Consider the following 23,182-nt stretch of genomic DNA (forward strand, 5'->3'; position numbering starts at 1 on the left):
TGATCAACCCAGGTGTGTGTGGACTGAGCTTTTTCAAAAAAAATTTTTTTTTTAACATGATATTTTTTGTACTTCATACAAAAAAGTAAAAATGGAAGTTTTCCTGTCAAGCACGGTAGTTTATCTTTATACAGTCAATTAGCAATAACTCAAATCTAAAAGCACCGTCAAAAAACTTAGATTTATTGGAAGTTCGACTTACCGCTAGTTTCGATTTTGACATTTTAATATTAAAAACCATCGAATATTTTAATATGAATATATAACAGACAAATTACAGAACCTAAAAGTTTTTAAGTACAATATGCACAGTTTAATCCAAAATATTGAGAGAAAAAATCAAAATTACGGTTTTGATTTCTATACTGCTGAAACCACTTGAATAGAGCTGATTCTACTGCAGGAAAGGGGCACATTTTCATTCGTTTTTTTCATGGATTCTACCGCTTTGGAAGTTTTTCTTTTATAATATCATTGACAGAGTACTTGCTTAGACATCTTTAATAGTAAAGAAAACTCTGTCTCTCAGGCACTTATCAACAAATGATCGAACTGAAGATTGAAGGGGAACGCAACTTAACTTAGGTCAGCCTTTGAATAAAGGTACTGTCAGTTGACTTGACAGCTTAAAAGCAAATTCGTAGTTCATCAACATGTCAGTGTAAACAGTACAATACAAATTTAAAAAAAAAAAAGCTAACTTATTTCCGCATGTGTAACTCCTTTACTGCACATTGGCTAGGTGCTCTTCTTGCTTTAAAGGTCTGTTGTGCAAGAATTGCAAGTGGAGGTGAATTAACTTTTCTCTCATAGTCACTTGTTTCCTTCTTTTTTTTCTTTTTCGTTCTTTCAAAATAAATTTAGAGTCCTCTTTGAAAAAACTTCGAGTTAAAGGAAGTTAATTTCGAGATATTGAGAATAATTAGCATGGAATTAAAGACAAAGGGGTCTGGTCTTCATAAAAACTTTGAGTTATAGTAATATTCGAGTTATTGGACTCAGAGTTATCGCAAATTGACTGTATTTTTCAATAATGAAGAGCAAATAAGTTAGCTTGCTAATATTACTTGTAAAATTAAGTTTCGGATACAAAAGGGGATCAAGTGCAGATTTATTTTCTGTGCATTCAGCTATGGCTAGAATTGCGAAATAAAATAAAAATTTCTTAATTCAAACTCTGTATGCTAATGTTGCCTTTTTCTGTTTTCAGCACAGTTTGCAGGATCTTTGGGTAAACTTCAAGCAGTTAGTGTCAATTTTCCCAGAAAAGTTCTAGATATCACTGTAGCTCGGTCCTTAGAAGAGGAAGATAGCAAAACTGTTCCCAGTTTATCTCTCATGCGCCGCCATCGCAGACTACTTTTTGACATTGAAAAGATATATAATCACTTTTTGAAGATAGAGGATGAGGAAAGAAAAATTCTTGCTAAACCAGATTGTAAAGAAGCTGGCCATCGGTCCGAAATACTATCATTGAAAGAAAAAGTCTTCACTGGATTCTTTAATGACAGTTCATCTGATGAAAATTTTCAAAATATTTTAGCAATTCGAAAGGGCCGTAATCTTTTTATGCGAGCTTTAGAAGTGTTCAGTTTGGTAAGTTTAAACTATATACTTATTTGCTTTTTTCTCTTAAAAGTATTGCATTTGATTACTTAGGTATTTTTCTTGAAAGTTTATACCTTTTTTTGTAGCATTTAAAAAGATAGGTAGTGAAGGATGAGTTTTGGTTGCAAAAACTATTTTTCATTTTTTAAAAAGTTTTGCTAAATTAATTTTAGACTATTTCTTTCTACTGTAATTTCATGAGTTTAACAGTGTATAGTTAGTAACTAAATTCACCCAGAAAGAAGCAAAATTTCATTCATATGCTGCAGGTATTTGAGTGACTCCAGGGGTGCCCACCCCCCTAAGAACAAGGGAACCCTAAATATTGCAAAGTCTCCTCTCCAAAAAACTGAGAAATGCCGCTTAAGACAACCCCTCTAAAAATTTCAATGCCACAGTCTGCACCATGACTCCCCCTTGGTGGGCACTCCTGAGCGGCTTACCAAATGAGTTTGATACTACAAAAGTTTTTTTTTTTTTTTCCAACCATCTAAAATATCCAGAATTCTTATCTTTTTTCTGTTTAATTCGCCCCCTGCCACACTCAGTCACTAATAAGGAGCATTGTTTCTAACATCTCCAGGAAATTTCAACTTGATCTTATTGGCTCTCCCACCTTTTTCAACCTTTTCATTTTGACATTTCACCACTCAGCTATGAAAACATTCATTCTTTAACCCCCTTTTCTGTTCCGGTCAGGGGCAGTGGAGGCTTAACTTGTAATTGACATCCAGTGTTTCTTTCAAATCTTTTGCTCGGGGGGGGGGGGGGCAAAGGCGTATTTAAGAGGGCTGTGTACTTTAAGAGTTCAGAGGGGGTCAAGGGCATATTTAAGTAGTAGGACATGCACTGCACCTTCCCCTCCTCCCCCAAGAAATAAATTCAAAATTACCAACTCTGAATAATTTTATATTATGAATTTGTAAAGTTACCTTCATGTTGTGGCTTGCCCGCCCCTCCTGAAATAAATCCCTGTATTCATCCACGGGCGGGACAATATGAGTTTTAAAAAACACTCCCGGTTCATTATATCATTTCTATAAAAATGTAACAGATCAAAAATCTGACAGTGCTGCAATATGATGAAAAACAGCATTTTGTTGGAAAATACAAAAAAAAATTGATGAAAATATTTCTTAACCATTAAAATGTACACAAAATAACTGTAAGCAAGAAAAATATTATCAAGTTTCATATTGATGGTCCTCCGTCACACTTCAAATGCATAAGAAATTTCTAAATTTATAAAGCATGCAACAAAGCATGAATATCCTGTGATAAAAATTACTTAAAAAGCTAAGAACAGTTACAGAAACAAATATTCATTGAATTGCTCCTTCTAAAGTCTAAATTTGTTTCATTAAATTGTCACACATTTGACTGACAATAACATGCAATAAAATAAAAATTGCAAATAGTGATGAACAATAACCCTCACTAAGTTTCACAGGAAAAGAAGACAAGGAAAATGATTAGAGCCTGGATTATGTGCCCTAAAAAATCATTAAAAAATGCATGTATATATATGCACTAAAAATACTTAAAATATTCACTAAACTCTAAAAAATGCCCTTAAAACAAAAAAGTAGTTGCTCTTTTTTTTTCAAACTTACATAATGAAAGAAGTGAAAAAAAAGTCTTTTGAAAAACGCAGTAATATGCATTTTTTAAAAAAATTACGTTTTTGATGCATTTATATGTACTTAACGTCAAAAGGGGCCAAATTAGTAAATTACATATCCATATATGCAAAAGACGGCTTTGTAATAGGTGCAAAAATAAATAACTAATTTAATAAATAAATAAAATTAAACTAAAAAAAAGCACTTAAGGTTTTTAAAAATTGAAATATTTTTAAATTTTCAATTTGAAAAAATGGGTAATACTAAATTTGAACGTAAGTTATTAATTGTCAAATAAGCAAGCAGGTGAAACTTTCAAAGAATTATTTCTTTTACTTAAAATTTAAGAAAATGTTATTAAAATGCTTTACATCTATATGTTTTTACTTTACAGGAGCAGCAAGTGCATTGTCTCTCTGCTTTATTTCGCAATTTACCAGCAGTTCTAAAGCGAGATCAAAATGATCTTGTTTTTGTTCAACACTGCAGTACGGTTGTTGACGTTGTCAACAGGTGTGAGTTAGGGTATTTGGTTAAATTAAGTGAAGCCCTTTGGAAAGGTAATGATGCATCAGAATTACATTCATCTACGAAAGACAAGAATAGCTTCGTTGCTGTTTTGAAAAATAAAGTAAGTTTCATAAAAACAATTTCAAATTATAACCTCAAGCAGTGCTAGATTTTCGATTTGAGCCTGGTCAAATCATAAAATTTCCGCCGTCACCTATCTTCCTTCAAGTTTTTATATCAGGCTCCAATGAAAAAATGCGCAAAACGGGTGAATTTGTCACCACCAGAAGTTGCTGTCCAGCACAAGAACCTCATCTTGCTCTCCCCTATATTCAGCACTGATTGCAAGATTGAAAGTGCATCAATTTGTATTTGATTGTGATGAGAAAAAAAAAAAGATTCTTAGTAAATGTACTTCTCCCACCCTTATGTTGAAAATAAATTCAAAATTTTAACTTTGTTTTAACAAACTACTATAGTTATACTAAGTCATATTTGTTTTTATTTTAAAAACATCAAATATAGGTAGTGTGATCTGTCCCCCCCCCCCCCCTTATAACACAGTTCACAGGGTTTGTACAGTACTTCAAGTCTTTATTTGTTTTCCTCTTTTAAAGTCTTAATAATTTTGCAAAAAATAATGTTAAATTAAAAATTAAAAAATAAATCTGACCTTGACTGTCTCAGGTGATATTAAAATGAGCCTGGCAGGCCAGAACGCATATAAAACCAAGATATATTTAAAAAATATTTCTATATAGCATCTGAAAACACCAAAAAGGAGAGAGAAACACAGCTACTAAGTTTTGCCATTCACGAAAGAAGAATCCCACCAAAAACATTCTGTAAAAAACTAGCCAAGTCTCGATGGAGCTGCTTGTTTATCTCTAAAAAGTAGTGAAATCTAGACAAAGTCATGACAAGTCTAAGGTTTCTTACTGCGATTTCTTTATTATTATAGTTAATGTTGTGTGACTTGGCCGTTAGACATTCTTTATACCTTAGTGGGTACAGGTCAATTTTGTTTACAAGTTTTCCAAGTGGCAATTTTCCATCGTCAATGGGTAGTGGTTCTGGCGAAAGATTGGTGCAATGGTGTCATGGAGCACCTGGTTTTGTACCCTTGTGTACCCTTTAACGGCCAAGTCACACAACATTAACTATAATAATAAAGAAATCGCAGTAAGGAACCTTAGACTTGTCATGACTTTGTCTAGATTTCACTACTTTTTAGAGATAAACAAGCAGCTCCATCGAGACTTGGCTAGTTTTTTACAGAATGTTTTTGGTGGGATTTCACTTCTTTTTGTAGAAACATTTAATTTGTGTAATGTTCGAGTAGACTAAAGTTAGGCTAGATTAAGTTAGAAGATGGTGTCCCACTACGATGGACTTTTGCAATGATAGTCGATTTTTTTATGTACCAATAGTAGAAGGGGGCATTACCATATCTCTAATACACCTGAGGGTTCTTCATTAGATACTTCAGCTTTCGATTTTTGACGTCAAATGAAGCGGCCCGCCAAGTTGAATATTTTTGTAAAGGTTGTATGTCGATCTCTAATAGTTTGGTTGGGCTCTTGTGTTTTCTAATCAGGGTCACTCCAGATCTTCAATTAGCCTAGTTTTTATAGTTTTCCCTTTATGTGGCCATCAAACCCTAACTCTGTACCAAATTTCACCTCTCTGAGTTTATGGGAAGTACTAGTTCTATTTTGATTATGAGTGAGTGAGTGTCATAAATACGAAACTTTGCTTTCAACTTCGGAACTAAATGACCTACAGACTTGAAATTTCGGATTTTAAGTATGTGATTATAGCTTACTGGATGACGAAAATTTCTGCATTCTAGTCTCATCAGAAGGTTCTCAAATAGGGGCCTGAAAATGCGGCGAAATGGTTCCAGTAAAGGATGGTACGGCAGTGTTTGCTTCGCGCTCGACTTGGCGGGGGCACTGCCGTGCCCCCAAATCAAGAAGGAAAATTGAAAATCCATGCTTGTGTTGAGTGACACCACAAATTACCACACCATGTGTCACTCATGCTTGATATGCATGTTACTTACTCATGTTTTTTGGCATCAGTTGAAGATTTTCTCCAGTTTTAGATTCATTCTTTCCAAACCTAGAAATAAACTTGGTATGCAAAAAGTTTTAAAAGTCGCATTTTTGTCTACATGCCTCAAGGAAAAAAATCGGGACTAAATGTAAATGTTAACTAAATATGCCCATATTAATTATTTATTTTTTAAATATACTGCTATTCATGATACCTTTTTATAATAGCTCTTTAATTTTACAGACAAGTAACTTGATGAGTCAAAAGAATGTTTGGGATTTATTATATCACATCCTTTAAAAAATCTAAAACAGTCAAAAACATTCTTTAGTGTATGAAATCAAAGTTTATAAAACTATGGATCACTTTGTTAGGTAATTTTGTTGTGGTTTTAGACAGGTTTTGGACAGAAATTTAGCTTTAACCATTGACACGACCCTACAAACCATGGTTAAAACTGGGTAAAACCACCAACTGTCAAAAACTTGCCAACCCTGGCTATCATGTGTCTTATAAAATTAACTGAACAAACTAATTGAAAGTTTCTCATAAAATACAGTAAACGTTTTCTTTAAAATTAATCAAATTAGACTATAAGTTTTCACAGAAGGACTAAGTGACTTCCTGGTAAACACCTAGTGTTAAACTTGCACAAATACAGCACATTTGTCTCCAATATTTCTTTAAAGCTAATTTATTCTCAAACAACTAAAAATTTTCTGGTCTCCCATTAGTTTTTGTCATTTAAATGCTTTGTAATGCTAAATATCTGTTCATCTGTTACAGTTTGGATCATCTGTGATATGCAGCTTACTAACAAGATCTGAAGCTCTATATTGTTTTAATGAAAATGTTGAATCTGATTTGCAATCTAGATGGTAAGTTAAAAGTGTCTGAATTTTATAATTGATGCACCTTAAGTAAAATCTGTTCTTATACATTACATAAACTTTATGTACAGTGCTGGTAAAAAAAGTTGCATCACCCTTGCATTTTCACAACAATGGGATATGTGAGAAGTTTTGGTGAACCAATTAATGATGAATGTATGTGAAATTCTGCAAAACTTATGAAATGAACATTTAACAGCAGGAATCCGATATTTGTTTACTTTATTTATGGAAATACATGGCAAAACTGTAACTAGTACAATGTGAAGTGCATCCACGTTGCCAAGTGGATGACAAAAAAGTAATTAATTTTAACACTCTTTTTGTTCAAAAATAAACAAAAGTAACATGAAAATGTTTGAACATCATAAAATATAACCTAATATTTTGTTGGACCGCCTCTAGCTTTAATGACAGCTTGACATCTACAGGGCATTGAACGCATGAGTGATTGAATGTATTCTTCACTGAGTTCATGGTGCCAGACACAAATTATTGATTCCCGGAGTTTTGCAAGTGATGTTGGCTTATGTTTCATCACTTCTACACCCATTCTGTTCAAACAATTTGCGATCGGATTTAGATTGGGGCTGTTTCCAGGCCAAGGCAAACTGCTGACCCCATTCTCATTTTTCAATTTCTGAACCTGCCTGTGAGTTTAGAGAAAAAAAAAATACTTAATCCCCATGTCAATTTAAGTCTAATGACAGGATAAAGGTTTTTAAATTGTTACTTACCAGTTTTGTCCTATGGCACAGAGCAGAGTCATCCTGGAAAATAGCGTTTGGAACTGAAGTAAAGTGATCCCGTATAGTAGGAAGCAATTTCTCCTCCAAAATGCCAGTATACACCTGAGCGTTTACTTTCCCTTCTACAAAGTGAAGCCCACCAACTCCTTGATCAGAAATACATCTCCAAATCATCTGGGCTACGGGATGCTTGACTGTGTGTTGAATACAGTCGGGATGATATTCCTCTCCTTTGCGGCATCTAACTGTGTGCTGTTCGTCGGACCCATGCAGATTGAATTTGGACTTGTCCGAAAACACAACTGATTTCCATTGATCCACAGTCCACCCTTGGTGAGCTTTTGCCCCGTCTAGACGCTGTTTCCTCTTTCTTTTTGGTCAACAATGGCTTCTTTCGTGGTCGACGTGCCACCAAACCCGCACCACACAGTCGTTTTCCCATGCTGTTCTAAGGTCTGGAAGATGATTGTCTGTTCCAAAGATTGAGTCAAGTACCTGTCCTGCACTGTATTGGATATTCGTGGACGACCACTGCCGCTCTTTCTTAATGTGCTTTTGGTGCTCTTTAGCTTATTCAGTAGTCGAACAACAGTCAATTGCAAACAGTTTATTCTTTTTGCTATGAAACTTGACGACAATCCTTTGTCCAATGCAATGGCAACACTCATCCTTTGTGGTGTCAGTTGAACGTATTTCAATATACTGCAACTCGTAAGTCCAGGTCGTAAATGAATGCATCGAACGTTCAACTGGTATTTTTTATTCAGTTAGAAGGATGATGCAATCTTACGTAATAGCTTGGGTCATGTACCAGTGCCAATTCATGTTATATGATGCAAGAACCGTTAAATATTTCATAATTACTTATAAATGCTAAAAATATTTGGATTTTGCGAGTGATGCAATTTTTGTTTACCACCACTGTATGTGGCTATTAGGGTAAGTCTCTGTCCTGTGGTGTTACAAAAAAGCTTCTAGATTTTTATCTGGTGCAGCATGAAAAGGCGCCAAAAGATGTTTCAAGGTTAAATATAAAATTTCTTTTGATTTAAATAAGATTTTCTGCCTCCAAATTGAATTTGAAAAACAGTTTTCAAAAAAATATTCTCTTTCTGTTGAAATATTGAAAAAGTTTTAAACATATATGAAGTAAATAGACGTTAGATTATCATTTGGTTATTACAAAAATGTTTATTGAGATGTACAATTATAATTAGCATTAATCTTCAATTTGGAACTCTTGTCTTAGTCGACCAAAATGGGTGTAAATCAAACGACATTAATGTATGTGTACATTTTTAAAGGATTGTTCTTGAATATGTCTTGCTTCCCACTGTGCTTCAAACGGTATGTCAAAACAAGTGGCCAAAGGGCAGTTCTTTCATATGCAGTAGCGATATAAGCCCTAGTAAGGTTTTTCTAATCGCATATATGCCCTCATATGTACCGACGTTTATTTTATCACACCTACCTGCCATCGAGGATTTCATAGATACAGTAGACGCCGCTTAATGTGATCACGGTTTATGTTATCATTCGCTTAATGTTATCAGAATCACAAAGTCCCGAACACTTGTATGTTAACACACGTTAAAAATGTTGAATATTGTAATCGGCGTCCTCGTTTATTGTTATCACTTTTTCATAAACTTTAAATTTTTTCCCCGTTTTTGTTCCTACATTAACAGAAATACATAGGCAAACCCTGACCAGACTAACTTTCTGTGTAGTATTTTGTGGTTTTCAATAGCAGTTCAAAATTTTTCTAAAAATGAAGCTACAGAAAGTTCGCCCCCCAGTGACCACAGACTCCCCTTAAGAAAACTTTCTTTTGCACCTAAAAAAATTCAGTCGCTGGACATGGCATCGATGTTGAACCTCCACTGTTGCCATTGCTTTATAAACTATTAAAGAATTGTGTCGAGATTAAAAGCAAAGCGAAGTTAAATTAAAATTTAAACAACAAGCAAAAACCATGCTGGAAAAGACAGAAAAGCTGAATGTGCTTTGAAACTGGTTTACGAATGTCAGGGAAAACGGTCATATTTTACTTCACCTATTACTATGTGATTAAAATTTGCGTAATTTAGCTTTAACTTTTTGTAATTCAGATATTTCCATTCTGCTTATTTAATAATTTATAATTTGAAAGTGCGTTTAGTTGAGTCACTGATTTTAATTTGAGGTTGCCAAAATAAATGCACCTTAATTGGAAAAAAAATCATTATTTTGCGTCTCCTTTATTCTTTTCGGTTATTGTTATCAGTCGGTTATTGTTATCAAATTGTATTTGTTCCAAAGTGATCATATTAAGCGGCGCCTACTGTATTTCCTATTCCAGAATAAAATCTAATTTCATGCTATTCTACATATAGCAGTATCGCAAATTAATTCAACAAAAACTTTGACTCTGCTTCCATAATAAGAGTTAAATACTCTTCAGCAATATTTGTTTTTCCCAGAATTAACCTTTCATCTTTCCTTCTGTCGAAATATGAAGCTGTAACTTTTTCTGTTGCCAGGGTATATTTTTCTGCTCCATGAGTTTCTGACAAAGTATACTTTGATAATTTCCAAAGTGTTTGGGCTTTAACCCTTTAATGGATGTGACATTTCATTAATGTTTTAACTAAAAAGCTTTACTCTAACTGTTATGACCCTAAAAACAGCAAAGATGTCGATTTAAAAAATATCTACAAGCCTCCATTTATCTGTGGGTGTGTTCGCACTGTGCAACCACCGACAGGGGTGGAAAATCTGCTCCAGCTGCTCCAATTTTGAAATCCTGCTACATTCTGCTCCCAAAATGATTAAATTTGCAAAGTTAATCAAAAAATAGAAGTGCAAAAGTTTTGATTTTGAAAACTTGCCAAAGTTGTGCATATATGCCAAATAAGGCTCGACCAACGCAATTTTTGGCCGATGCCAATTGTTCAGAGTCGGCTGATGGCCGATTTTTTTTTTTTTTTTTTCAAATGGCCAATGGAAACATCTTTCTAAAGATGGCCGAAATGTAGGTTTCAAACCTTTTTGAAGCATTCAGTGCAATGTAGAAACCGATCGCAAGTCTTTTTTTTTTGAAATGAACGGATAAATGATTATAACGGTTAAATAGGAGCTTCTGGCATATTTATATTTCTCTCTGCCCCTTTTTTTTTCAATGAAAATATATCGAAAATCGCAGGAAAGTAGAGAAAAAAACACATGGATGTAAGGAATATGTTTCTAACAGAAGAAAGGTAGAGGGAATTAAAGAATAATGAAAAGTCACACTAGTACAATAATAGTTTAATATTCAAAGGTAAAATTGGAAGTAAAACAAAACTTTATCTAGAGACTTATTGTATTTCAATAATTGAAAATATAAAGAGAGAAATCAGAGATATTTCTATTGAAAAAAATAACTTTTAAATGCTTTTGGAAAAGAAATGCAAAGGAGAGCAAAGAGAAACTGCACTTGAAATCATTTCTTCCCTTAGTGGCACCTAATGTGACTTGTAATTACATTTTCAAAACTTTAATTTTTGAAAATCTCTGAAGCTAAATGATGGGCTGCAATCACGTTTTCAAGCCTATAATTTCATAAAATATCCGGGGGAAAGCCCATAGACCTCTTTACGTAACACTTCCGAAAATCGTCTAAAAATTGCACTTTTGGAACTTCGATTTCTAAAAACTGACATGGGAGAGTCTCCAAACTCTATCTCTACAGCTGACACTACCAAAAGGTGGTCTACAATCGTGATTATAGGCCTTCCATATTTCAAAATGGTGTCAGGGAGCGTCTCGAAATTCCCTCTCCCAACGTAATTCTAATTCTTCTGAAACTATTTTGGAAGTACAATGTTGTAAAAATACTGCCGAAGATCCCCCCCCCCCCCCCCTGCCCTTCTTCTAATACCTCCAAAAACCATCTAAAATTGTGAAGCTTCTATTACAAAGAAAAAAACATTCTGGTAAAAATTTCATCAAAAAATATTTTATTTAGGTTTTGATGTATAACGCAATTATAGTTCATTTTACAAGATATTTATCATTAGATGAGTGGTAAGGTTTCTGTTTTTCCTTTTCAAAAGTCTTACATTGATTTCTGCTTGGTACAAATTTAAATAAATACATTTTATTCTATAAAAAAATAAATAAATACAATTGACGTGACAACAGAAAATTAGCAAAATTGATTTTAAAAAAGATTACGGAACACCGATCTCTAAAACAGAGAGCATTTATCAAACTTTTGTGACCCGCGGACCGGCAAAACGTTTTGCAAAATGTTCGAGAAACGGCGAGGTCCCCCCCCCCTTTTATCTCTACTCGTTCATTGTTAAACATTTGAGCAAAAAATTTCAAACCTGTGAAGGTTTTTTTTTTCCCTTTGGTTTCTTAGCAAAAAAAGAAAAAAAGCAACTCTCATACCATTAGAAACAGGTCAAAAAGAATTTTGGATTGGTGGGGTTTTTTTAAACAAAAATAAATGAGTAAGTAAATAAATAAAACTGCATGGCGTCAAAGAATTGTCACAAACGAATTTGTGAATTAAAGAATTGTGTTTAGATAAGTCATTTGCGATAACTAGGGAATACAGCAGTTTTGATATCTTTGTATGGTGTAAAAAATACTTTTATATAATATGCATAACATAATTTGCAATTATAGTTTTGTATAAGAGACATAAAAGAAATTTTTAATTTGAATAACCTATTGTAGAAATTCTTCATTAAATCCATTAATACATGCAATACACCGCCAACTCGGTCAATTCCAGCCGAGGACTGCAGTACTGATAAGCGCGAAACTGCAGTTTTCGGCTGGAATTGACTGAGCTGGCAGTGTATTTCATGTATTTCTGCCTTAGGCCTGGCTATAAGGCGATAACATCCTTTTGCTTCTCATTGCCTCATATAATTTTACATAATAAACACAATAAATATTAAATTTGAATAACCTATTATAAATGAATCCATTGATATTGTCATTTTGTTTTGTTGGTATAAATCATCTAAAATTTGGTATTCAGTGTTAAGATTTTAAAATTTAAATGTATATTTAAAACTTTTTCATGCATTTAGACTTATTTTCTAAGCAATTTCAAGGCAAAAATTTCAATTATTTCCAAAAATTATGCATGGCAAGGTGATGTAAACGAAATAGAAGAAAAAACAGCGAGAAAGGAGACAAATTTTAAGATTTGATACTAAGCATGAAAATTATAGAGAGAGAGAGAGAGAGAATGAAAAACAAGTGTCTATGATATCTGCACTTTTTTCTCATTTCCTTCTTTCAATGAGTAAATGAATAAATTTTTGGAACAGGTAGGGTAAATTTTCCGAAATTTGGAGAACGACTGTAGTCTAGTCGTCCCCTGGATTCGTTACTGTGAAGCGAGAATATAGTCTGCTATGTTTGCTTGTTACATTTTTTTTTTTTTAAATCTAATTTGTAGTAATTTGATTTTTTTTTCAATTTTTTTTTTTTAATAGGGCAAAAATTGTGCTACATCTGGCTGATACCTTGTGTGAGCTGACAAACTATACTATTGCCCCTCCAGCAGTACCATGCAAAAATTTAGTAAGACATTTCCAAAGATTTGATATCACTAAGGAAAAAATAGAAAAGCTCAAAGAAATATTGCTTGTGTTTGAAATAGATATGAATAACAAAGAAAATATAAGTAACGTTTGACATCTTAGAAGTTCAATATCAGGAACACTGCAAACATATTAATTTTTCTGTGATCAGATTTAAACCACAATGTTAAGTTTGTTGATGCCAATACAGTTGTGAAAGAATTGTTCTTTCTCACATTTCTAAAAATTTGTGATTCTGTAATTAATAAGTTTGCCCTACTAATGTAAAAAAAAATGTAAATTACTTGATGCAAAATATTTTGGATCTTTTGTACCTGAATTGCATGTATATAATTTTTGTTTGAATTGTTTAATTATTGTTGCAATGCCTTGAATTATGTGACTGTGGCCAAAAAACTTTAAGGGCAGTCAATGTTGAACAAAAAAATATTACTTTTGAAAGCAAGCTAATTCATCATTCTGCCATACTGTTTAATTTCAGACTTTAATTAGAACTTTATTACTGCCAACGTTAATTAAGAAATGGTGCTTTTGAGTGTTGGTCATGTCTTATGACAGTTACGTATCTCTTGGTCAGATACTTTTATCGGGAGATATTTTACTGATTATAGTGTTCTTCTTAATAATCTCATAGTTCAAATATAAACTGATATTTTCTGTTATTCTTTTGTTCTAGTAACATAGAACCACTCTATTTCAAAATATTTCGTGATTGTTTTGAAGCAGCAAGTTGTTGCTATGCATTTATTATTATTTTTTAAGAATTTGCTTTTTAGCATAATTAGAAAGAAAAATTCTGTTATGTTTGATTAGAAATAATGTAGATAGGGTGGTGAAGTTTACAAAAACTGAAATTTTATCTTTTTTTTTGTCATAATAATTAAAAGGGTAAGCTTTTTAATTTGCCGCAAATTTTTTGTAGTTTTTTTCTCTCTAAAATGCATTAAATATTTTTGGAACTTTTAGTGTTGGTACAAGGTTGTAAATTTCATCACATAGCATCAATGTTCTATTGAACTGCAGATTCTATGAGACAAAACGAGAAGTTTTGTTTGTCTTGTACTAATTAGGCTGAGTGGAGTATTTTGTGGGGATTTTGAATTTATTTTATACACTTTGCAATGCTCTCATGTAAACTGGAAAATTTCTGAATGATTGATTTTAGTGTATCTAGTTTGAGGAAAATATATTTTTTGCTATGATTTGCTCTGAACAGGAAAAAAAGACTTTGTGCAAAACTTTTATTGGAACTTAACACCATAAATACTGCCCAGTATCATTTTAGTTTGATGTTTGACTTGTGATGTTGATAATTTGCTACATGTGTTATTGAATATTATTTGTTATGTTTAAAAAGTTTTTTTACTTGGCAATCAAAACCAAATTTTAAAACTAGATCAATGCTTCACAGATATTGAATGTAAAATTTATATTACTAAATTTGTGTTTTGATTATTTTCTTATGATTTTTCTCATCATATAACTAGTTCAAAACTCAACATTGAAGAAGTGTAAAATAAATGTCTTTTATTTTAACCATAAATCTTGTTGGACTTACTTGTTTCTACCATTCATGTTAAAGTCATGCATAATATGCAATGAAACTGAAGTCTTTATATACAACAGAATAAAATATCAAACACATTTAAAGCAAAATCATATTTTATTTCTTGAGTAACAAAGAGTAACAAACATGTGTAACATTTTTCAAATATTCAATAGTGCTATACAAAAACATAAGTGTTATTCTCAAATGAATAATTTCTTTTCAACTTTGGTTAAGCTAGCTGAATGTATGCCTGCTAACTTCTCAGGATATTTTAAAACTCTATCATGTCATTAATTGATTCATATAAATTACACCAACTGATAATAATTTTTCAATATAGAAACAAAATTGCCACTAATGTTATTGCATGTTTTTCCTTTCATAATATTTTCAATGTGAAACTATGAACAAACATTTTCAGCAGCATTTGCAGTGTCTGCTAAATTCATTATATAAAAATAAGTTTATATATATATATATATATATATACAAATAGTTATAATACAAATGAACTAGATACATGAATTGCTGTCGATTGACTAGTATGAAGCAGAGATGCCAGCTTGTTTTATGTAAATTTGTATTTCCTGTGACTTTTCTGAAATCTACAATTTGTGAGAAGATTTGAATTTGAAAATTAAACTTAACAATTAAAAATACTAAATTCAAATATTTTTATAAAATCACTTAAAGTAAAATTCTACAACTTTCTTAAATTGTAAATTTGTGTAGACTAAAATAGGGCTTATTTATATTTTCATGCCGAAGCATACTTAAAGTAATTTATAAATTAGTGGTATGTCTTTTCTTATGCAAAATGTTCTTTAACCTTTTCTTTTCCGCCAGCAGTACAACTGCTGTATAACTTTAAAATTCCTTTTTGAAACTATAACAACAATAAACATTATCCAAACGTAACTTTTTTTCCCCTTTTTTTATGGCAACCATGTTTTCTATTAATTTTTTATTAAATAGGCTGAAATCCATATGTTAACAAACATTGATACATGCTAATAGTGCTTTTGTTTCTTTAGTGTTTCCAGAGAGAAAAGGTTAAAGAATTTTTAAAGGAAAATGGTGCTTACCATTTTTTTAAAACTTATTTTGTATGCTATTTTTAGGGTTTAGAACTTTATATTTTTTGATTTAAAATTTTTTTTATTCAATGTCAAATAAAGAAAAAAAAAAGGGGACCCTTTTTAAACAGATCTAGATTGTTGAAAATAATTGAAAAGCTATATCTGATTAAATATTTTACAAAATATTTGTTAAATATGTATTGCAAAAGTAGAAACTTATAATTTTTGCAAAATTGTAAGAATACTAATGTTAAAAAGTCTTTCTTATGCAGAATTAACTATTAGGAGCTTCGAGACTTTTTCATTATGAAAGATTCTGCATCAGAATGTTTTTTTTATTAATCAAGTGCTATCAAGTGTTTGGAATAGCTAAAGTTATGCCAATGAACAATTTTTATAATTATCTTCTCACTCACTCTTATTGCAAATGCAGAATTTTACAAGTGGCATCTCTCTTAAATAACATAAATGAAAGACTTAGATACATAGTTTAAATAATAGATCAATATGCATTTGTGTGAAAATGGATCAATGAAAAATCGAAATCCTTGGGAAAAGATAACACCAATTTCTAATGCATTATTTACACATGATTTAAAATCACCTGACTAGGATTGCTGTACATGAAAGACATCCGTTTTGACTAGTTCACATTGAAAGTCTTTGTGATATTAAACATAACTTTCTTGCTTTGTATTGTGGGCCAGCAGCCTCATTTCTTCAGCATGTTGGTTTAACCACTTTGATGCCTCTCTGCTGCATGGTGAAAGAGTAGCTAAACAAGCAGCCGACAGCAAGAACATCTCCGGAGATAATGCTTTCTGTGCTATTCCTAAAATGAAAATGTCAAGTATGAGGAACATGTCAACTTAAAAGTTCTTTAAAACATAAGAATCAGTTTCCAAAATTTGCGTTAACTAACTTTTAAATAATTCATAAGGTAAGCAGTGTAAACTATATAATTTACAAATATGGTCGTGCATGAGTACTGATTCTCTATTTCACCCTTAATTTTATGTATATAATTGAGCTTATAAAATGCTTTTTTTTTTCTATGCTAATCATTAAAATACAATTCAGACCAAAAATAAAAAAGGTAATACTTGCATAGCCTTAGAGATCAAACTCCTTTTTAGAGGAAGAATAATGAATAAAATTGAATTGAGTCAATGGTTGAAATAAAATGTTTCGAGTAAAAATTGAGTAAATTTTTTGTACTATTGGAAGTAATTTTTTAAACGAAGGTCATAGAAATGCTTATTGTTCGCATAATGAAAACTTTGCTCTCCCCAATCATTTTCTTTCTTTTTTTGTTAAGAATCATGTTTAATATTTATTTTGGAGTTATATTTTTATGCATAATTTAAATAAAACTCTGATGCAAACTATTGATAATGATGTAACACCAAAAGTTGTTTGTAGTCTGTCTAAAAACAATTGAATCTCCGCCTGATCTTAATTAGAAATTTATATGAATATCATTAAAATTATTTTGTTTGGTTTTTAACATTCAAGAATAGAGAATATTTTAATTGTGGAGTTTACATGGGAAGGGAATAAGTTGCAAGTGACAAATGTTTTAAGTACTATACAAACTATTCAAAGTTATCTTTCTATAAAATATTTGTTGATGACAAAAATAATTTAAAAGCATTTCATAAAAAAGTTTGAATTCTTTCAATGTATAATTTTCATAAATCTCAAGATGTGGACACATCTGCTATTTTTAAGAAGTTAGCAAGTGAATACCTTTTTTTTCTTTCTTAATTTACTCTCTTAATTTACTCCCTCTCCCATGTCAATGCCTCAATCAATGTTTGATTTTTTTTCTTTTTAACTAGTTTTCAGTCTGATATTTCACTACATTTAAATTTCAAAGCAAGTATAAACATGTCAATCATCTGCTTTAGCTGTGAATTAAGGTTCTTTGGGGTGGGGGGGGGGGGGAGACTTTTCATTTTTTTTTTTTTTTGCAATGCCAATCTACATAGGAATGGCAAAATAATAAATTCTGGAGCTAAAAGGAAGTACACCTTCTTTAATATATATATATATATATATATATATATATATATATATATATATATATATATATATATTTTTATTTGCTTAAATGTCTTAATTTATCTACTTAAGTTCAAAAGAATCTGGTATATAATTTTATACATTAGCCCACAAATGCATCTTAACCCCCTTTTCTGAAAAAGATTTTGATAAGTCCAACTCTAATATCTGTCTTGGTTATTACGAGAATAGGAAGATTGTAACACTTAAGACACAATTTAATGTTTAAATGATATTTTTAAATATATTTTTATGATACAGAAGGTAATTGCAATCCATCAAATTGTGAAGCAGCCTCTGGTAAGCTATATAAGATGAATTATTGAAGGTCTTAACTCTGCTTGTTTTTCAATTTTTAACAATTGATGTGTGCAAGTATTGCTATGAACTTTAAAATGTTCATGACTATTAAAAGAACAGTAAAAAGATGCTTACCACTTAGATATTTGGTCAGTTGTTCCATGTTCTGTCCAAGCTTCTCTGATAACGAAGATCCATTTTCAGTCCATTGCTTTAACATTTGTGCCAAAAAGCCTACTGCTTCACTCAAGATTTTTTCATCACTTTCCTCTTTCAGAATGAGCATAATGGCTTCAAAAGCAGAAAGCTATTGGAGGAAAAAAGAGGAAAATTTAGATAAGCTACACACAACAGAGATAATGCTTCAAAACCTTTCACTTTTTGTATTTTGAATAAAAAATTCGGAAAAGAGAGGGAAAAATTAAAATTTTAAAATTACTTCAATTTTTTTTTTTTTTTTCAAATTCAAACTAAAGTATTCTAGTATATTAAAAATCTTTTTATTTCCCAGTTTTAATCTCATCCTTAAAGTTAGTTTTTTGATGGAATTGATCACCATTATGATCTTGACAGTTTTCGTATATTTTGCTCCTCTAGAAAATTTTAAGGAGCACTTTTATGTCTTGGAAAAAAAAAGTTCTTTATTTATTGCTACTTTAAAGTATGCATTGTATAGTTGAAGATCCCTACTTTTGCTCCTTTTTTTTTGTAGTGTTCAATTAAAAAAACTACTTGATAAAATTAAACTTACTTTTTCAAGTTCTTCTAAAGCTTTTTTTGAAGAAGTTATGGCAGTCAAAGTACGTAGTACAAGTGGATGTAAATAGTGATATTTACGAGCCTTGCATACATTTAAGAGAGGAAGAATGGCACCAGTCTGGAAAAGAAATACAGAATATAAGCATTCAGTTATTGGATCATGCAAAATATGTACAATTTATTCAATTTAAAACTTAATTGGATTCCTTACATGCTTCAACTCAGAAAGCATTTCTAATCAAGTTAAAGTTATAAAATGTCTCAGTTTACATTTGTAAGAGTGATAAAGATTTTCAGTTCTTGCACAACAAAATTATAATTATTCAATATAAAACTTAATTAGATCCCTTACAAGCTTCAACTAATTAAAATTATAAAATGCCTCAGTTTACATTTGTCAGAGTGATATTTTGAGTTCTAGCAACAAAATTATACATACTTGCACAATAAGGTTGCACATCAATCCTCCAGATAGGGACATCTCAGCCACAGCGCAAATAGCCATTTGAGTACAAATGTTGTTGGCTCCATTGTCAATGCAGTCAATTAAAACCTAAGTAAAGAAAAGAAGGAAAAATGAGTTACTTTTACAGAAATATTTTTTTATTCATTAGTTTTTGATGAAAAATGTACTATAAATTTTTTAATTGAATATAATATATACATACCTTCAATTCTTTGCTGATGAGAAATTCCATCATTTCATGCAAAACTTCGCCAAGAACTTTGAATGAGGGCAGCAAAACATTTTGATTGATTTCTGATGTAGAGTTCTGACTCAAGCTGCAATAGAAAAATATTTTTAAAAAATTGAATTGTTAATAAAAGTTGATACTTTTGTTCATAAGCATATTTACTATTTAGGTATCTATTAATAATGAATTTTGCTTCTCTTTTCTAAAACTTGCAACCAATGCCAAGTTATAATGCAAAAAAAAAAATGGTTACATACATTTTTATGATGCTATTAACCTGATAGTTCTCTAATAAACATTTATTACAGGCATTTATTTGCAATAGTTCATTTTTTTAGTTGTGTATTTTAAATTTTTTTTAAGTAGAGTTAATCTGATGGTAATAAATAAATGTAAATTGTGATATTTACCTTAAAATTCTTGTTGTCAACTGGTTCAAAGCTCCAGATACATGATTCTTAATCTGTAAAAATAAATATTCATGTATAATTTGCTTCAACTGCATATATAAGTATAAATAACTTATCTAGTTTTACATGGGTAAAAGTTTTCCATCCCTTTAAAAAAAAATTGGGATGGAGTTGGATGGAACAAGGTAAAAATTTAAAAGCAATTAATCAGTAAATGATTGACATTTGGGGAAAGTTCAGATTCATAAGATTATGTAATTTTTACATTTTAAATTTAATAATATTAATTTAAATATAAGGTTCTATGCTGAATTCTTACATTTTCTTTAAAATTAAAATTTGTATCACAGCGCCATTTTTATGTTAAAACATTCAGTCTTAAATACTTTTGCAAGTCTTTGATATTTCTGCTGGCTTTCTCAGACTACATCTGAATCTTACAGTTTTGCAAGTTGGATGCTACTCTAATTTCATTGAATTTCAAGTGCTAGTCTACAAATTTATATAAATAGCTTTTAATGGACTAATATAATTTTAATATGCATAGTTTTTATTGCTTTTAAACATCAATTTAGAAGAGGGAAAAAAAAATTCTTCCTTAAAAGCACCTGAATGTGATAAATATTTTTTAATATCTGAGCTTTAGCATGTAAAAAGGAATGTAATATGTTATTTAAATTTACCTTAATTGCTTCGGGGTCAACAACTTCAGAGCTCAAGTGGTAATCTCTCATAACACGTCTGATATCATCACAAAGGCGACTAGTACTGATGCAGAATGTTGACCAGTCTCCATGCTCCAAATGTTTTAGCACAACGCTAAAGGTTTCCACGATACTCTCAGCTCGATCTTCTAGCCTCTGAACAGTTTTCTGCAAATACAAAATAAGTGATATTTTGAGTAAATGGAAATTCAAAACAGACTCCTACAACTTATTTCAAAGATAGATTATTCAAAAAATAGGTTTATTTCCTAGTTGATTTTGTACTAAAGCCATAGGTACTCCCGTGCCATTTAAATTGCTAGACATATCTTTATTCATTAAAAACTTAGTGTTTGTTTAAAGGAAAATTTCAGTAAAAGTATAAAAATTGAATAAGAATTTATTCTAAGCATGTAATAGAATTTTAAAATTTTATTAGTAAACTAAAATTTACAACTTTTACTAAACATTTAATTTTTAAAAAAAGTATAGAAATGCATCCACTATCATGCTTTTTACATGTTTAGAGATTAGTTTAAATTTTACAATAGAGTGTATAGTTACCTTTTGCAGATTGAACTCCAACTGATGCTAGTACATCCACTACTTCAGATTCTTTTGTGGGTAGTATAAGGTCCAATAGAAAATCAGGACAGGAAAAGGTTCTTTCAAAGGAGTTTTCACATTCCTGAATAAGATCCAAATCTTCATAAGTGTTGAAACTTGGTGAGTTTGTTGTTGCTTGAGGTGGTGTTGAGCTGATGACTGGAGGATATCTGTAAGCCGGAGGAGATGAGAGTTTGGGCTCCTGCAATGTAGTTTTCACTTCAACCTTACGGACTTCTTGTTTTTGGTAGCCGTGAACTTTGCATGGCTTTGGAGCCTGATGGGGTACTTTGTGTCCATGAACTGCACACGAACTCTTGGGAACAATGATGGGCTTGACAATTGGCATTTTTGTTTCCTTTTGGGTTTGGTTGAAATTTATGTCTTTGCAGTGACTTTCTTTCTTAAAAATATCTTCCAGTTTGCTGGCGGCAGGCAGAGTGAAATTTCTTGGAGAAACATCTGATTTAGAACCATGCTGAGGACAAGTTGGGTTGATCTTAATTTTCAAAAAGTTTTCTAGCTCACTAAAATCCTTTGAAGTGGAAGCTGCAACAGCAAGTTTCCTGATTTGCTCATAAGTATCAGAGTCTTGGTTTTTAGCTGATGCTTTCTCATAAGGTCCCAGCCAATCCTGCCAAATAAAATTAAATTTAATCAACAAATTTGAATTGGGTAACATTTCACTGTTATAAATATATTGGATAGTGTATTAAATCAGATAGCTCTTAATGTTAAGTTATCTGACATATATAGGAAGCGATTACTGCATATAATTTAAGCTTTTAAATCTTGGTGAATAAACTGTTTCAATATCATTCAAAATTCTAATTATTTTTAATTTTTGTAACTTTAAACTTCACTGAACAATTAAGTTCAATAATATATTTCAAGAAATTAGTGAAAAATATTTTCGAAAGTTCAAGAATTACTTAAAATAGTTTGATTTCTGTGATTTATAATCTCATTTCTAAAATCTTAAAGAAACGTAAACAGTACAAGCTTTTTAAATCTTGGGTGAACAGACACTTTTTCATATTCAAGCATTGTGAAATCTCAAGTTCTAAAATAGTTCTTTTTTATCTTGTAATTTTAAATTACACTGAACTAGAAAAACTCAATAATATATTGCAAGCAATTAGTGAAAAATATTCTTGAAAGTTATGAATTATTTAGAATAATTTGATTTCTGTGATTTTAAATCTCACTTCTAAAAATTTAAAGAAACTTCAACACTACTAAAAGATTAGAAAAATATATTTTTTAATACAGATAATTTGTATTGGTTTAGAATCTTGTGATTTAAATTTATTTTACCTAACTAAAATTCCGATGAAATACATTTATAATTGAAGTTTTACTACGATAAATTTCAATTATTTAAATTTAAAATCGCTGAATTAATTTGGATCCTGAAAGATATATCAAGTTCTGAATCAACTTACCGGCTGTCCTTGTATGCAACTGCCGTACTGACCCATTGTCAAAGTATAAAACACGTGAAATAATCCAAAGAGCGAAGAGGAGGAAGATGCGCACGGAAAGAGAAACTGATGGTTTATGGCAGGAGCTGCTCGCCTCCTCCTATATATAGTGTTCGCCACGCGCCACCCCATTGAGGGCCTGCCTTATGCTATTCATAAGTAACATGTGACGCGTGCCAGCTGCCCTCCCAGGAACAGAAGGCCACGCGTCTGCTGTAACTTCTGGTTGGCTGACGGCAAACATACGCGCGTGGCCTGTTGCTTTTGAGGGGAAGAAGTTTCTACACATTGGAGTGGGGGGGGGGGGGGGAGCGGAAGAGTTTCCGTTCTGCGCGCACGGGTTGTTGAAGGCAGATGTCCCACGTTCGGCGGTATTTTCGAGTGCTGTTAATTCTTAGTTTCCTCTTTTTATATAAATGCAGAAAAAATGTTTCCGATTCGTTTTGAGGTTTTCTGAATTGATTTTTTTTCTCTCTGAAATGAACTTGTCAGGTTTTCTACATTTTA

The 23,182-nt window shown here is 31.5% G+C and overlaps 2 protein-coding genes across 2 annotated transcripts in view; one reads left to right on the forward strand and one right to left on the reverse strand.

The window, feature by feature from the left end:
• The window catches only part of LOC129217097 (protein PAT1 homolog 1-like), a 72,532-nt gene extending 57,970 nt beyond the window's left edge, over nucleotides 1-14,562 (forward strand). The window contains exons 14-17 of the mRNA XM_054851345.1: nucleotides 1,211-1,596; nucleotides 3,625-3,861; nucleotides 6,585-6,676; nucleotides 12,918-14,562. Of these exons, the coding sequence (XP_054707320.1) occupies nucleotides 1,211-1,596; nucleotides 3,625-3,861; nucleotides 6,585-6,676; nucleotides 12,918-13,119 (917 nt within the window). The 3' untranslated portion in view covers nucleotides 13,120-14,562. The remainder of the gene's footprint in view (nucleotides 1-1,210; nucleotides 1,597-3,624; nucleotides 3,862-6,584; nucleotides 6,677-12,917) is intronic.
• Nucleotides 14,563-16,265: 1,703 nt separating this feature from the next.
• LOC129217736 (uncharacterized) lies at nucleotides 16,266-22,672 on the reverse strand. Its single transcript, XM_054852071.1, has 9 exons — nucleotides 22,637-22,672; nucleotides 21,150-21,825; nucleotides 20,565-20,752; nucleotides 19,882-19,934; nucleotides 19,445-19,559; nucleotides 19,216-19,329; nucleotides 18,769-18,894; nucleotides 18,153-18,324; nucleotides 16,266-16,485 (listed from the first exon to the last, which is right to left on the reverse strand). The coding sequence occupies exons 1-9, from the start codon at nucleotides 22,670-22,672 to the stop codon at nucleotides 16,325-16,327; spliced, it is 1,641 nt and encodes a 546-aa protein (XP_054708046.1). The 3' UTR covers nucleotides 16,266-16,324.
• Between the last annotated feature and the right edge of the window lie 510 nt (nucleotides 22,673-23,182).

The sequence above is a fragment of the Uloborus diversus genome, chromosome 2 (genome assembly GCF_026930045.1).
Source record: "Uloborus diversus isolate 005 chromosome 2, Udiv.v.3.1, whole genome shotgun sequence".
Taxonomy (NCBI): Eukaryota; Metazoa; Arthropoda; class Arachnida; order Araneae; family Uloboridae; genus Uloborus; species Uloborus diversus.